Raw genomic sequence first — 17,650 nt, 5'->3', positions numbered from 1 at the left:
TAATAGCCCTGTGACGAGTCATAAGAAGAAAAAGAAATACTTTTGCAGTCACATCTCCTTTTGTGTCAGCACCAATTTGGTAATTTGGCATTTCTGAATGCTGATTATCGCATTAATAATTCATTACTTCATATGATGTAAACCCTGTCGCTGACATTTTCCTTTATTCGGCGAACAAAACGCCTTCCCAGCTTCTTTGCCTCTGTCACACTACTTTATTTTAATAACTTGTGTTAAGAAAAGCAGCAATCCATTGTGAGTTCCATAAACCTTACTTTAAGCAGTGCCCAGGGGATTTTTAGATGGGTCCCTCTGTGCGCATTTGCTGTTGACTGAATTGTCTGGTTCGTCACAGTGATCTGGGACATTGAGGTGGTGAGCATTTTAAACCTTTTTTTTTTAGCCTTTCTGGGTCAATGAACCTTTGCTTTAATGTATTCGTCACTGCTTCCAAAACATTGTGATTGTTTCAGGTCAAGCTTATAACTTTGCAGACCATTAACTTTAAAAATAAAACTTGAAAGTCTGTTTGTTGTTACCAAAAATAAATCTGTCATATTTCATCCTGCCAAAGGACCAGATGATATGGGCTAGCAGAGGTGATCTTGTTTTTCCAGCTTAAATGTGGTTTAAGGTTAGTAAAATATACCACTTGATGAAGGAAATGGCCGGCAGCACAGCAACAGTTGTTCAGGTGATCGTAAGAGCTGTATGTATGGATGTTCAGCAGTTTGCAAAAGTTTTAGCAATATCGAAATACTTATGATTCTGCTGTACTATTTATTTTACGGCTAATGCTGTTTATGGTCACAGTGAGACGGGTCCTTTACTGGCACACGTGGAATGTTTTTCTGTGCTCACATTATATTTTCTGGGGCTTAGACTTCTTCTAGTATAAAAGTAAAATGTAAAAGGCAACAAGAACTCTGTCCAGTTTCCTTCCAGGCTGTGGGCAGAGAAACATCCTGGAAAGATTTCTAATCAGTTGCTGAGGAAAATGGAGCTGCACATAGCCACACTCACACTGGGACATTTCATGGTGTCCAGTTCCTTCTCACTTGACCTGTTGAGACTGCAAGAGCCAATCTGCCTCTAAGTTCAGCTGTGTAACAAACTTTGGTAATGATAAAAATGATAAATAATAATTACGCAGTCTCATCTGTATTAACATTAAATGGCTCAGTCATGCTACAGCAAAGACAGGAAAGCAACCTCCTTGTAAAAGATTGGTGGTTGCAAGTTGATTGGATTGATTTTTTTTTTTCTGATTTGGTGCCCAACTGTGAATAGCTGTGGCAACAGCAAGGTGACTGCACAGGTTGCCTGGTGGAAGGCAAGCAATTCTGACTTAAACAGTCAGTCTCAGACAGATTGCAGACAAAATAACTAACTAACTTCCAAACGCATTGCTATCTATTTGAGTCAGTATTCACTGATAAGGGCACGCCTGTGACAGGCCATTTTCCAACAGGGGGATCAACTCAACTGGTTGTAGTTTGGTTATATTGCTGTACAAAAGCAAGGCTGGTGAGTACCTGTGTCATTTTGTAGTTCAGTTGAAGTCCTGGAACACCTATGTCACTGTTTTTGGAGGAATTGGTTTGGGCTGGATTACTTTATTAACTGGATATTATCACAAACAGATTACATGTAATTGCCATCTTGACCCCATTCAATAGGACATGATAGCAAACTGATAGTACACTGACTCTGTCCTATTGCCATGTTTTCCCAGCCTGACATACCAAAGTTGCTCTGCAGACAGAGACTGTTTGCGGGTTGTTGTAGACCTGGTCTACTTAAAAGTTCATTTCACACGGTCGCAGCAACCAATAGTCATCAACCTAAAAATTAACTGCACTCTTAGTGTCACAGCATTGCTATTATGATGTGAAAGCAAATAAAACAACAGTTGGACGGTAAACAGAGAAAAAGAAAGACAGAAGAGTGTGGCACAATGTATCCACAGCAGAGGTGTGGACTCGAGTCACATGACTTGGACTCGAGTCAGACTCGAGTCATTAATTTTATGACTTTAGACTTGACTTGAAAAAATGTTCTAAGACTTGTGACTTGACTTGGACTTTTACACCAATGACCTGGGACTTGAATTGGACTTGAACCGGTTTACTTGAAAAGACTTGATATTTCACCCCAAATATAAAACTGAGATTGAAAATGTGATGTCATTCAGGGGTAAAACCGCAAAGGATTCTGGGAACTCGTGGCAAGAGGTACTAGCGCACGCAGGCTTTCAATTGAAATCAGTCACACAGCGATAAAAAGAAACACAAAAATGTCAAGAAGCCGTTGTATTATTAACTGCAATAGCCGGTCGCATGACAGCCACGGGAAGCCGACGGGTAAAGAGATCGGTTGTTATCGGATTACGACGTTGAAGAGAAATTGTTCGAGCCATGTTTCCGAAGTAACAAAGAGGCGACGGATGGCCTGGATTGCAGCCATTCAAAGATCAAATATAACGTCCCAGAACACTCCAGCTCACAGGTTAGTCTGCTCCAAGCATTTACACGAGGGTCAGTGTTTTTTAGTAGTTAATACGTCATTTTCATAACATAATTGGTGATATAGGTTACAAGCAAGTCTGGCGCTGAACAGAAATTGTCGCGCTATGCTCCTTTATTTATTGTGCATAAATAGTAAATTGTCCTGACACAATATTGCGTTTCGCCTCTGTTATTATGGTACATTGACAAAAACATACTTTTATTCACAGGATAAAACAGGTTTTTGTATCACTAATTGTCCAGTGCGATTACAGCATACAGTATTATTGTCACTGCTACATTTCTGTGATGCTACCAGAAATTATTTCCACTACTGACTAATTACCGTTGAGCTCAAAGGTCCTATTAATAAACGGTTAACGAATGTGTATTTATGATGACGATTTGTGAGACTGGTAAACTTATGATATGTACGATGGTCTTTCGTTCTACACGGTGCATTTCAAGGTCCTGCACCCATCCGGCGGTAAACTGTACCTGGGCTTGTTGCAGTGACCTGAAGTTACTAAACTTCATGAGTGTATGCACTCACTCCAAGAACCGTATAATTATAAATATGCATATAAATATGCTAAGATGAGATAGCTGACTTCATCTAACTAGCAAATGTTTTCCAGGCTACGTTGGTGATTCAGTTTTTTTTAATATGTATGATATTTTTGTCATGCGATTTTAAAGCCGGTCCTACAACCGCATCCAAGAATAACATGCAGCTTATCTCAGAACTGTCGGTGAAAATTATTCTTGGAGCTAGGTTTAATTGAGCTGCATTTTAAAGAGGTGCAATTTCACAATTTGTGTATATTTTCTAAGTTCACTATTTTGTCATGTGTTGAGAAAAACACAGATTTTAAAATTACATGGTCTAATATTTACATTTAGCATAACTGCAACATGCTTTTTTTCGGGGTTTTTTAAAGACTCGAAAGGACTTGAAATTCAAAGTTTAAGACTTGTGACTTGACTCTGACTTTTACACCAGTGACTTGAGACTCGACTCGGACTTGCCTGACATTACTTGAGACTTGACTTGAGACTTGAGGATAAAGACTTGAGACTTACTTGAGACTTGCAAAACAATGACTTGGTCCCACCTCTGATCCACAGCACTGATGCTTGCCTGATAAGCCACATTAAAATTAACCAGCAACCCACGTAGTGCGTAGCGTTTTTACTGCTCTTACCTTAATCCATATAAGACGGTGCCATCAGGGTGCAGTCGGATCATACGGTTTTTTACTGTCACACCATGAAGAAAGGACTTCTTGTCATTAAGGAAGTAGGTGTCAGGGAGCCAAAGCTGGTCTGCTACACGGTTGTCCAGAGTTAGGTTTAGGTTCAGCTCACCATAGGCCAACCGTTTATCTCGCCAGCTCTGCTGGAAATACATTGTGATGGTATAGTCCTGGGAAGAAGTAAAGGAAAAACCAACATAAACCACAGGCAAAAAACAAACAAAGAAACAAAAAAGTACTCAACTGTACTCAAGGGGAAAAGTAGACAGTTGTTTTAGATTAACTGCTGCTCAAAAGTTAAGTGCAGAAGAAACTAGAAGATGCTTAAGTGAATCTCAGATCAGGAAAAAACATCTAATGTTTCTGACTGTGTTAAGGAAAAGCGTGAGAGAGAAGGATTAGGAGGAGAAATGCAGTGAAGTGGAGAAATATCGTCTTGCAGCTAATGTATCCCCTGTAGCCAAAGGGCTGTGCTGTTAATAGTGCTGAGAAAAACACGAGTACAGGCGCTTAATGTAAAACCTACAAAGTGCAAAAAAAAACAAAACGGCGGCTTTCGATGCATCTCAGATTATTAGAGTTAAATAACAAGTTTACCCACACTCTGCATTTGAGCATGATGCCTATTAAGAGATCTGGTATCCTTCCTTTCTGATTTATTATTAATGACATAATATTTTTTCAGAAAACGCCTCACCCGTGTACAAATGAATGGCCACGGGGCTCGTAATGAGAACTAAACCAAACTACTGATAAACAACTCAATCACCCCTTTCAGTGACATTTCTCATTAATAATCAGCAATTTTAGATGCAAATTTGAGGAAAGGCACTCTAACGTCATTTTAAAAAACACAACCCAATGAAATTTTCTGCTACTCAAAAACCTGCAAACGCATCGACGGGCGGAAAACACTGACATTTTATGTTTTTGTTTCATTAAGACCGTGAATTTTTAATAATCAGTCTGAGTGACTGATTGTTAGATGTCTTGATGCATTCTCAATCATCCAGGAAAGTAAATCTCCAAAAGTTGATGCTGTGATTGCAGCCATTCCCCAACTCTCTGTGAATGGTACTCATGGCCATTGATCAGTGGGTTTTGGTTAGTGGTTGTTGATCAGTGGTCATGAGAATTTGCGTAATTAACCTGACATCTGACCTCCCAGCCCGTTGTTCCTTCAGTGGGCTGGTTTCAGTCATTATGCAAATGTACTGTTTATAAGATTGGGGAAACCTGCAGTCAGCTGAGTCTGAAGAAGTCACTTGGATGAGTGATGAAATATTTCTCCTACAAAACGCTACGCCCAGATGAACAGAATCAACTTTAGGGGATTGTTAGATGTATGTCAAATCACAAATAAACTTTGAATTTTTGGAAAATTATTCCATCACTCCAGAAGCAAAAAAAAGCCATACAGCAGAAAATAATAACAATAATCATAATTTTTAAAAAGCTGCCACACTATGTGGGCGGCTATATCATGCTGAGTGAAAGAAAAAGAACGCTAAGAGACAGGATGATGTCATTTTTCAGACATCAGCCATATTGCCTTATCCAGTACTCCAGCCTGCCTCTCTGACAGTCTTTGTCAGAGCAAACGAACACGTTGTATATTACCTGCAAACTAGTGTGAGGAGTAATGATGAAAAAAAGGAAAGAAAAAAGAACCTGCAGTCAAATCTCAGTGTCTCATTCAGTAACAAGCAGAAGCGGTTGTCCACCATCACACGTATCCACAGTCTGTGTGGCCGTTCAGTCCAACTGAACTGTACAAAACACAGTTAGTAGTGTTTGTAGCTGGAAAGCCTTTGAGCAATCCTGCCTTTGCTGATTCTGTAAGCAAGTATTTGCCTTGGTATTTGCAAGTGCTGTGTGATAGTTATTTACTTGGTAGTGATCCCATGCAAAGTAAATGCAGGGATAATATTGCCAATACTGATTAGAATGATCATTAATTTGCAATTTGACCACTAAATCACTGTGATCGGATACCACAGTAATTAGTGAGCACACCAAAACACACCTTTAAGCTTTTCATGTATTTTCAAGTCTTCAAAAAACACTAATTTTGAAGACCTGGAATTTAAATGTGCTTGTCTCTAAAGCACTTTGGATCATCTTTTATTATTTAAATGTGCTGCAGGCTATAAATAAAAATAGATGTGACAGTCAACACAGAAATATTCAGATATTTTTCATAGCGAGTGTTTGAGATATATTTTTGGGGAATTTTGGTATCTGATATTTAATATTTGCATGGTTTAGCATGAATCTAGTCTCTTCTTGCAAGGTTGGGAGTTCCTAGTGTGAAGCCCTCCTTAAAACAATGAGATCTGAACTTACCATGTTTACTTCTGAGATGGAGTCTATACTTGCTATGTTGATGCTCATTCCTACGACGACTGGAGGACCTGAGGAGAAAGGAAAACTTGGCGTCACCAAAGCGCTTTTATTTTTTCTTTTCTTCTTAAACACACATATTTTGAAGCGATGCTCTAACATTAAACTGCTTGATAAATTCAGCAGCATCCACCCAGCCACATCAGATTTTGTGTACTGACTGATGCAAAAATCGACACTGTGTTATGTTTTTGCATATGAAAACAGCCTTTTTTTTTTTTTTACCGAAAATGCACTGTACCCTTGTTCAACAGCTCAAATACCCCCATCCCCAAAAAGACAAAAAAAATCACACTGAGCACAAATATAAAGGTTAGTGCTTAATATGTGCAGTTGCCAGTAAGTGGATGCAAAGCCCAGCGTAAAGATGAGCCCCTTTCAGAAGCCTCTGAAACCACACGGAGAAAATGCTCTCGTACATACACGTTTCTATACTAGCAGTTTATGTAAAAGAACGAAAAGAGTGAACCACGCCTCATTTACATGATTATAGTGCATGTGACAGATATGCATGCTGACTCTCTTACAGATGCAATAACCACATACCCATTTCAGTCGTCACACAACTTTAGGTTTACGAGGTGTATGCATTCACAGTGCACATAAAACCACAGTCGCTGCAACCAACAGCCAGTGACAGCATGTGACTGTGCTGTATACAGTCATGAATACGCATGAGACATTGCCTCAAATACAGGAAGGCACACTGTAACACTAAAAAACGTAGATACATAACTGCAATAAGCGCTTGCTTGTTCTTTTCTTAATGCCTTGCATTGGCCTTAACTGGGGGAACAGATCTGTTACCATTAGTTCTCAGTGTTTTATTGGTGCAAAATACAGCCTTCCCATTCCCTGTTCTTCAAACTAAGTCACCTTTATTTTGGTTGATGGAGCCACAAAATATAATTTGCTGACACGGAAAACAGAAACAGCAATAGCAGATCAGTGATTGGTTCATGTGGCAAAGCTGAATCAGGGAATTCAGATGATGTGCCACAGTTTTATAGTGGAAGTGGCATTTGCATAGGAATCATAACTACGAGAGGAAAAAAAGCAACTCTGCTGCAGTGTGTACAATCTAATATATCATCATACATACCCGAAAGACATCAGACTTATAGCTTTTTACTAAAATGAATCAATGCGATAGCTACGTTATTAGTGCACTGCTGCTGTGTGAACTGCATGTGATATACTACTGTATATCATATGCATGGATATACTGCATCTACAGTATATCATTTTTCAGGGACTGGTGGCACACATTAATTAGAAAATAGAAAGGAATAAGGACGGCATGATAACTTTTTTTTATCACAAGCAATGACTGGTTTGTTATGCTGATTGTTTCTTCGAATTTTCTCTTTTTTAAATAAAAGTTTACTAGGCCATCATTTCCTGCACAGTTTTAACTGCACAGTGAGATTCCTCAGCATTAGCTGCTGGTAATAGGTACTGAAAGCGAAAAAAAATTTTTTGGAGTTTCATTGGGACAGAAGTATCAAGTAGAAAGCACCACCAATAATTACTTTTTTGTAATAACACAATATAATTAACACATTTTATGAATATGTATATTGTTATAGCCTATTGTGAGTCACAGAGTCAGAGAGTGACATACAGCTGATGGTTATACTGCACAAGTTCACATAGACAGATTCTTTGCCCAAAACAGATCTAAGACTTCACCTCTGGATCCTCTAAAAATATAACACTCTGAAATAAAAAAAAATATATATTAATAAGAAAAAAAAAGTTGACAGCTGCTTTAGATGACGAGAGCTGTGGTGATGTTAAAGGTTGGAAACTTGCACAGTTCAGAGGCCATAAGGATTTTAAGTGTATAAAAATCACTAACATAACCCAGATCTGCCCAAATAATCTCACCATACAGAGTCTAGATGCATAAAGAGTCCCCATGACTATGCTTCTGATTATGGCTAAAAATAGAATTCAATCTAGCCTGTCAGTCTGCTCTCAATAACTATAGTGTGTGTTTCTGTGATACAAACATCGATCCATAAACTTTATGTCTTGCCTCTGTAGCTTAGAGCATGGAACAAACTGTGCAGTCTAATTCATGACCAACTCTGACCAACATAATGACTAGGAACATTTTGTTTCAGCAGAAAGGTGAATGAAATAAACATTTCTGCTAGAATTAGCTTTGATGACTAATCGACTTATTTAAACTGTTTGTGTTTTGACAAACTTCATCAATTATACTAAATAACACTGCAATTGGCACTGACAGATTGTCTGTGTTTCTCTTTTCATACTGGTGCAACATCCACTTCCTTTATTAAATATTTAATTGTGTACCGCATTAGAACATTTAATTGTACTCCAGCACTCTGGAACAACTTTTTAAAAAAAAATACAGCGGGGTCCGAGATCTCCAAGCAATTCAGAACAGAGTGCTCACTGACGTGACCAGGAAGCCAAGACGGTTGTTGAATGTGGCTAAAACAAATGATTTATATCACGATCATACCCAATAAATCATTTTGCACCTCATTCCTCCTTAACGACACTTATGTTACACATTTCAGTGCATCATTCTGCTTAAACTATCATCTGCAACCTATAGGTGTAACTGTACTGACACACATGTGTGGGTAAAACATTGTTAAATTTAAAAACAAAACCTGTGGCAGCTTTGTCATGTATGAAATATTAGCACATATGTTAAGTGGTCACAATAGTTGGATTGGCAAATTAGTTAATGGGATTAGAACTGTGTTACCATTTGCGTACTACACATCAGGCATAACATTATGACCACCTGCCTCATATTGTGTTGGTCTCTCTTTTGCTGCTAAAACAGCCCAGACCCATGGACCCTGTACTGGACCCCTGTAGGTGTAAAGTAGTTTCTGATACCAAGATGTTAGCAACAGACCCTTCAAGTCCTGTAAGTTGAGAGGTGGAGCCTTCGGACCTGGGTGTACAATACATCCTAAAGATACTCAATTGGATTGAGATCTGGGGAATTTGGAGGTGAAGTCAACACCTTAGACTCATTGTTTTGCTTCTCAAACCATTCCTGAACACTTTTTGCTTTGTGGCAGGGCGCATTATCCTGCTGACAGTGACCATGGCCATCAGGGAGTACCATTTCCATCAAAGGGTGCACATGGTCTGCAGCAATGCTTAGGTAAGTGGTACGTGTCAAAGTAACATCCACATAGATGGCAGGACAGCAAGGTTTCCCAGGAGAGTATTATCACTTTTGATAGATACTGACCACTACAGACCAGAAACATCCCACAAGAGTTGCCGTTTTGGAGAAGCTCTGACCCAGTCGTCTACCTATCAAAACCTTACTCTAGCCTATTTTTCCTGCTTCTAACACATGAACTTTGAGGACAAAATGTTCACTTGCTCCCTAATATATCCCACCCACTAACAGGTGTCACGATGAAGAGATAATCAGTGTTATTCACTTCACCTGTCAGTGCTCATAATACTATGCCTGATCGGTGCAATCTTGAGGGTCATGAAATAACCCCCGAAGCCTCACTGCAACAATCTATGGCTTTAGAGAATTAAAAGGCATATCAGATGTCCGCTGTAAAACACAACAGAATCAGACGATCAAAAAACAGCAACAATACAAACATTCTATGATATTTTATGATAAAATGTGATAAAATGAATGAATCTGCTACTATTCTGGGGATCTGACTGAAAGACCCGCACACGTTCTCTCCTATACTCTGCAAATTCTTCTTCTTTGACTCGTCCCACTACTCTAAATACCCTAAAGCTCTGTCATCTTTCCTGACCCATCTTTTCCTTAAAAATAGGGCCATTTTCCATCACACTTTGTGAAAGCAACCAGCAACTGTTTTCCCCAGAGATGCCAAAGTACATTCGTTCGCTAGATGAAAACAGAAAGCACCAAATCTCACCTCTCTCTCTCCCACCCTCCCTCCCTGTCTCCCTCTGCATATGTTGACCCTGCTTTAGAGGAGCAGAGTCACTCACTTCACTACCACAGCTTTCTTGAAATAAAACTGTTGCCTGCACTTGCACTTCACAAGTTGGAACGAAAACAAACACCATTAGACGTTGATTTTCATAAAAAAAAAAAAAAAAAAAAACCCCAACAGTAGCCACCACATACTTTCTTGTTCTCCGCTGCAAATGTTTCCAACCATTTCTTAGTCTGTCTTTTTAATAATTTATCAAAGGTTGGGATCTGTGGAAAAAGAAGGGTGCGAATAAGAGGAAGAGATCATAATGTCCCAAGGCAAGCCATATTGTGTGCGAACAATTAGCGAACTAGCGTGTAACACTAAGTTTTTCAAGAAGCCTCTGAATGTGTCAGCCTGCTCTGGCTCGCTGACGGGTTGCTGGCCAGCATCGCAGTAGGAACAGCTTGTAGCACATGTCTGATGATGGTCTGGGCATAGATGTGGTGCATTAAAATGGAAAAGAGGCAAAAACAATATGAGTTGATCTTTAGTCGCCTACTGGTTTCTCCTCATGTGGTTCCTCGTGAAACTGGGCACAGGGACATCACTCAGGGAACAGAACAGATTTACTGAAATTTTACTAAATTAAAGTCACCCTGTGGGGTTTTTTGATGTCCACTCGCATGGCAGTGTAATGACCACATGCTCTAACAGCATGAAGATTTTCCTGTGCGTGTGTGCTACATGGGTTGACTGTAAAGGCGAGCATTGTTGGTGGTAAAGAATCAATTAATCACATTAATCATTTTAAATGTAAGTGTTTAAAATGGGTTCTCTGTAGCAGGGCATCATGATTATAAACATAATACTATGTTTTTCTTATTTTATTTGCTCTTCATTTGATTTGGGTGAATTTGTACTCTAACATCACAACACAATTTAGTGTGTTTTTTTTTAGGTGGACATTAAGATGTAATGTATAATATTTTCCCAAGCTTTCACAGTATCAGCAGAGGTGACTAGACTGAAGTCTTCTTAATGCCCATAGCATGTAAATAAAAGATGGCAACTGCCTCTGGGTCTGAAAAGTGAATATGATACAAATGTGCTTTAAACCTACATTTTTTCTAGCGGCCAGCAGGGGGCAGTCTATGAGAAAGAATCCTAATTCCACCTTCATGTGTGACCCCCAGGAAACCTGAAGGATTTCTAATCTCGTTTGCTAGTTTTAAGTTGTAGTTAATGTACTCGAATGGTAATTTTGCAAATGATGCTGCCTTTTAGATTGAAACAGACCATAAATATACTATAGATGGTGGCAATGATGACAAATCATTATTGTTTGGTCAAGTAGCGTCCTGTCCTGGAATTCAGTCAGACTCATCAGTCATGACATCGGGTTTGAAAGGAACTCTCAAACTCTCAAGGCTGACCTCCGTATGTTGTTGTCTTTTTTTCCCCAGAAGGACGCTGACTATTTAGTTAAAATAATGGATGAAAAGACCAGTAGCGCTATCTTAAAGGATGGAGAAGCTTATGCTGGTCACATTTACTGAAAGGCAGGCACCAAAGAGAAACTTGCACAATTTTCATCAGGTTGAATTTTATTAAAATAAAGGTCAATAAAAGGCAAAGGATCAATAAACTCATCTTTGTTTTTTAAAATACAAATCAGTCAGTGATCTCATTCACTCCATATTTTCCCCCTTGCTCCTGCAGTGACTGTGATGGGACCCCAACAGTGGGTCCCATCCCACATTTTGAGAACTACTGCTTTAAACGAATAAGATATAAATGTGTTTCTTTTCTTGCCAGTAGCTGAAGTCATTATTGTCATGGCTCATTAGCATGGAGTGGTGTCCAGTAGATTTCCTAAATGGTTCATAAACAGAAAATAAGCCAATCTGATTTCATTCCTTGATGACAATTGTTTTTCTTTTTGAGCCCTTGCGTCCCCTCCTTTGCTTTTCATCTATTATGTATGCTGTCCTCTGAAGTCCAACAATGTGTTGCCACATTTAGCTTGCAGTCTAACAGCCTTATTTTGCCTCAGGGCAACCGATGTAGGGGGCAGTGGAGCTGCCCCACTTAATGTTTTCCATGGCAATGGCAGTTCAAATCAAAACAAAGTACGTTCATTGCTGGGGAGTGGCATATCCTGATTTCAACTGAGGGCAGGGCACACATGTCTTTGTAACTAATCTTTTGACTGCTAATCATGTTTTTTTTTTCTAATCTTAGCTGATAATCCTAACCTGACTAATATCTGAAAAGTCGTTATTTATTATAAAGAAAATAGAGCAGGTTAAAAAAATGCCTTTGTTTGGGTTTTTTTTGTTTTTTGTTTTTTTTGGACACTCTAGACTATATATGGTCCCTCAAATGTTATTAGGCTGGCTATTTGATGACTAGCAAAAATCACGAACTGCTTCCATTATGAAGTGTTAATAACATCCAAAGCTCCGCTTCTATGCTATGCTTCAAACACAGAATTACTACTTTTATTATGTGTTTAACACATATATGTGCAATATGTGCATTTCCTTTAATGTGTTAGCATAATGTAACATAATCAGCTACAAAGTACAGTTGGAGTTGCTATTACAGATGTTTATCATAATCAGAAGTCAAAATAGTGCTTCTTTGATTCATGTCAGTTTCTATGCATAGTACATGTAAGAGCGTGACAGGTCAGGGAGGAAAGAAAAAGAGAGTCAGGCTTCCCTAAATTGGGTCTTTACTACGATTGTATTTTCTTATATATTAAAAACATGTCTAATAATGTAAACCTTAATCAGTCTGATGTCTGGGTGCAGCCACAAGAGGGCATCATGATAATATTCCCTCCATATTTGCGCTTATAATTTGGATGTTTTCATAAATTAAGCCAGATAAATTACAAAGAAAGAAAGAAAGAGAGGATCAATAGCACATTCAACACAGGACCAGCATAAGGTGAACTCAATATAGAATCCTCCTTAAGAAAGCTAACCGCTAAATATGTGGTTTAATATTGCATAAATGTGTGACATTCTCTTGCAGCAATGGTTTCTGATGAAATACTTCATAAGTTATATTGTGTTTGGACATTTGCATTTGATCATCTACACAGAAAATAAACAAAAGAGAATAACTTGGATCTTAATTAAAGAAAGCATTATTCCTCATAACCTGTCAGTCGAAAAAAAGCCTTCTGAAAACAAATTTGCGAGATGCCAAAGAAAACACCGCCTCTTATATAAAAAAATAAAACTCTGATAATAAACCTATTGCCTAGCAACAGAGGGTTCCATAGCAACTGTGCAGCATTTTCCCTTCAGTGTTGCAAGAGAAGCGTGATGATTTATCCAGCTGAATCTGTATTTGTTTTTGTTTTTTCATTTGTTTTTTTCTCTTTATGTTTTGGTTTTATTCAATGGAAACCTTTTTTTTCAAGACAACACAACAATGTGTCCTACAAAATGCTTTCACTACAGCGGCCTCAGTTAGCTGCTTCATGATAGAGATCAACCGAAAACAACAGCGGAAAGTGCAATAAATAATAGAAACGCTACCTTTGCTCAAGAAGCCAAAGGGTGTCTCTGATATGCATCAGCAAAAGATTACAAAACAACATGACATCTTAAAATCCAATATTTCAGCAGCCTAATTATACAGCAGGTCTATTCCGCTAGTGCACCGGCTTTCATGTTACATTCATCCCGAACACTGAGGAAGGAACAACGTGTCTTTTTTTAAAAATTATAATCTAAGACCCTTATGAACTCCAAATGAACACATCATATACATTAGATTTACTGTAATTTTGTGGCTGCTAAAAGTAGGATCAGCTTGGAAAGAAACAAATGCATCAGATCAAGTAATCATCACGAGCACATGTGAACAATATACGGCTAAAACTGAAACGAGGCGGTGATGTTTGCTTTAGGAAACGCATACATTGAGAGGGAGGCAGTTCTGTACGTTCACGTTTCCCCGCATGTATCAGTGTCTTTATGAATGAAGTTATTTAGGTCACCACAGGGAGCTAATGTAACTGCTGACTGAACGTATTCACCCTAAACCCTCAAGAACTTAAATATCCTCACAAAGCTATATAAGTGAAGAAGTCATCTTTTGACATTTTTAGACACACGTCTAAAAAAAACCCCAAAAAAACATGATAAACTGCAGTTTCAGTCGTAACGTGTGCAGCCAGTTTAGGTCTGTGCAGAACGCTAGGTTTTTATTACTTTTAATTATTAGTATTTTTCTTCTGCTTTCTACAAGCTTCAGGGTAGCAAAGACCCGGAGTCTGTACCCCAGCATGCAGTGGGCAGGACACAAGTCTCTTGCAGGGCTAACACACATAGACGGATGAACACAGTCACACCTACGGACAATTTAGAGTTTCCAGTTGCTGTGCATATATCAGGTCTGTGGAAGGAAACTGGATCACTCTTTCAGAACCCAGCGCAGCTTAATGTTTTCCCTGAGGTCTCATCGATAGGGTCAAATATGTCAAGTACTGAGCATTTAATCAGGTTGTTTTCCTATTTTTAATTTTTAGAATTTCAAAATAATTGAAATTAATGTAATGTCAAGTTTGTTTAATATTTGCGTCCTGTGCGTATCCCATGATTGCAACCCGTTCTTCTGTCCCGTCTTAATCATTCATTCTTCACACTTGTTTGTAACATTTAGTTCTCATTAAAACACAGACAAAATAAGTTATTTGATACCAATGTTGCATTCTGCACTGTCCAAGGAAAGCAACCAAGTGCAAAACTGCAAGCGCCGCCAAAACCGAAGACCCTGAGCCAGTAAATAAGGCGAAATCATTAAACCAAAGGGGCCTGAAAAAGGACAGAAGAGTAGACAAAAGAAAATGATGAGGTGAAACAGGAGAGCAGAGGCAGTACATCACAGGAAGTCAGAGAGACAGAGGATAAGTAAAGGTGGCCTCATCTTATCGTCCTATCCTGTCACAAACCTCAGGCCTGATGTATGAAACCTACTTAGATACTGCACTAAAAAGCTGGAAACAGAAGACGCTTCCTACTTACGAAACACTGCACATATTACAAATGAAATTTCCAACTCCTACATTATAATCCCACAAGGAACATTATTAAAGTAGTCTGAGGGGAGTAAGAGTGAATTGAAAGGTTTGACTTCTTTTTTTTAGAAGCAAGTGCAGTTGTTGAGAGACACTAAAATAGCAGACAGTTAATCACGAGGGTAACTCAATCACTGAACACAGCCAAATGAAAATAAAGCGTATTTATTCGAGATGAAATTTCAAATATGACGCTTTGTGCTCTCCAAAGACGAACAGAGCTAGATCTGAGATTGTTGTACGCACAGAAAAAGGGTAAGTCACCAATCTGTTTTGAAGAAATTTAAAAAAGGAACAACTTGCAGACTGTGAAAGGTTTGTTTTCTGTGATACAAAGGAAATATGCCAATGTATGGGTACTTGAGGACAAAGTGTGTCCATTGCAGGATTTCCCCCTGAAGCTGTTAGCAAACTATTGGCTAAAAAAGGGTATAATTCATTCATCAGTTCTCTGTGGTCCAGCTTATTATTTATTTACTCGTAGGCCTAATTTATTCAGTCGCACATTGACAGTTTTAATCAATGCCATTATTTTCATGTTCCCTTCTGATCGTGAACTGAACATTTTGAAAAATTGGCTTAAGCAAAGTCATAAGATATGTGTGCTGCTAAATACAGGATGTTTTCTTTACAAAAGGGCATCTGTTTTTGTCTCTTTTAATTGATGCCACGATATCCAATGGCATCAGCATCATCGTGCACGCATTGGTAAGTCCCGCTTTAAATGTCTGTGTAATTACATTAACCTGTGGTAATTATGTGTAGATCCTCCTCACCAATCAAGACTAATATGTCTCAAGAGAGTACGATACATGAATTAGTTCTTTATTAGTAAAGAAACTCTTAGTGTTCCTCGTGTTCTTTCTGCTGTTCTGTCCAAGCCACTAAATTACAATTTACCAAAAAAACAAACAAGAAAAACCCATCAGGAGTGAATACAACCAAGGTCATCAAAGGGTGAACAGTACAAGACATTAGCGAGATGTGTGTGAGGCATGTGTGCAGGAATCTCACTACTTCTTCATTTTAGCTGAATTGCCATCTAGAGTTTACAGTTCATTTATTTTCACATGAAATGCTGCTAGACCACAGGAACAGAGAAAGTCACATTGCGCAGGTGAGATAAAAAAAAGAAACATCTCACCTCGAACAAAAGCGAGGGATTAAAAAAAGGTCCTGCAACACGACAAACAAAAGTCAACAGAGCTGGATAACAGACTCTAAATGACAAACTCAAAAACAAGGGGGAGAAAAAATAGTATGTGAAAAACAAAAACAAGCTGCATAAATGTAAAGAAGGAAAACAAACTAAAGTCGTGTTAGATCAGATGAAAAAAGTGGAATCAAAAGGAAGAGTAACAGCGAGTGCTGCTGTGTGTTCAAAGACTCAGAGGAAGAAAGAAGGGCAGGAAGAGAAATAGAGAAGTTGTGTTGTGCCACTAGAGGAAAACTTCAGTAAGTTTAACTCATCAGCCAGTTGACACATACATCTACTGTACACTTGAACTGCAGAGACATGTGACCGTGCAGGAGGATGGATACATCTGTCCAAATGTCTTCCATTTATTTGTGATCACACAGAAAATCAAAAACTAAAAACACAACTACAGTTCAGATCTTTCAGTTTATACATGCATATCTTTTGACATACCTATAGCTTCACAAAACAGGAGAATGGAGTTTGACATAAGAAAACCTATTCAAGTTATTTCTAAATTGTAGACTTAACAAGACCTGGTAAAGTATACCTACAGTGTCAGTTCCTGTTTCTATTTACAATTAACAAGAGAGCCCTGAATTGTAATATGAAAATGAAAGCATCACCACTGACATCACCATTATGCATACAGATGCCAGAACAGTTCATACGAAACAGCATTAAGGTAATTATCTGTATCGGACACCCTGAGAACGTATTATCACGATCAGTGTTGCAAAGTAACACGTTACTGTAATGACATCATATTTTTCAGGAACGCAGTAATATAATAAATTCAGTGATTACATTACAGCTACAATTATCTCATCACTTGCATTAATTCTTCAGTTATCTTAATGCTGGGTGGATAGAAAGAAAAAAAACATCCAACAAAACTTTTCTTATTCCTGCTCACTTGTGCTGCAGTCAGCTGATTTCAGGTCATGTGCCGGGAGGAGGAAAATGGTGGAGCGGTATGGACATTGCTTTTATATTTATTGAACAAAAGGACAAACGTGAGGTAGTCCGCTAAACTACAAATTGCATCCACGACATAAACAACTGCATCGTGCTGCCAGCACTACTTTTGCTCTGTATTTGGAAGCATCTGCACATATAGCATGCTAACGCAATGTTAGCAAAGAACACACACTGATCTTCAGCAGGTCTTCTTTGGTAAGTAATGTAATGTAATGTAATGTAATGAGTAGTATAACAGATTAAGTAACATAATACAATACTTTTAAGAAACTAAAGTAACGATC

The 17,650-nt window shown here is 38.5% G+C and overlaps 1 protein-coding gene across 2 annotated transcripts in view; it reads right to left on the bottom strand.

The window, feature by feature from the left end:
* gabrb4 (gamma-aminobutyric acid type A receptor subunit beta4) overlaps positions 1–17,650 on the bottom strand; it is a 55,306-nt gene that overhangs the window by 16,382 nt on the left and 21,274 nt on the right. For both annotated transcript variants that reach the window (XM_086309589.1, XM_086309588.1), the window contains exons 3-4: positions 6,110–6,177; positions 3,713–3,933 (exon numbers count right to left, since the gene is read on the bottom strand). In XM_086309589.1, the coding sequence (XP_086165715.1) occupies positions 3,713–3,933; positions 6,110–6,177 (289 nt within the window). The remainder of the gene's footprint in view (positions 1–3,712; positions 3,934–6,109; positions 6,178–17,650) is intronic.

The sequence above is a fragment of the Aulonocara sp. 'chitande type north' Nkhata Bay genome, linkage group LG10, assembly GCF_057382095.1.
Source record: "Aulonocara sp. 'chitande type north' Nkhata Bay isolate Kocher_YH1m ecotype deep benthic linkage group LG10, A_spYH_male_GT1.1, whole genome shotgun sequence".
NCBI lineage: Eukaryota > Metazoa > Chordata > Actinopteri > Cichliformes > Cichlidae > Aulonocara > Aulonocara sp. 'chitande type north' Nkhata Bay.
Note: the sequence above shows the minus strand (reverse complement) of the source record. Positions and strands in the feature narration are given on the sequence as shown.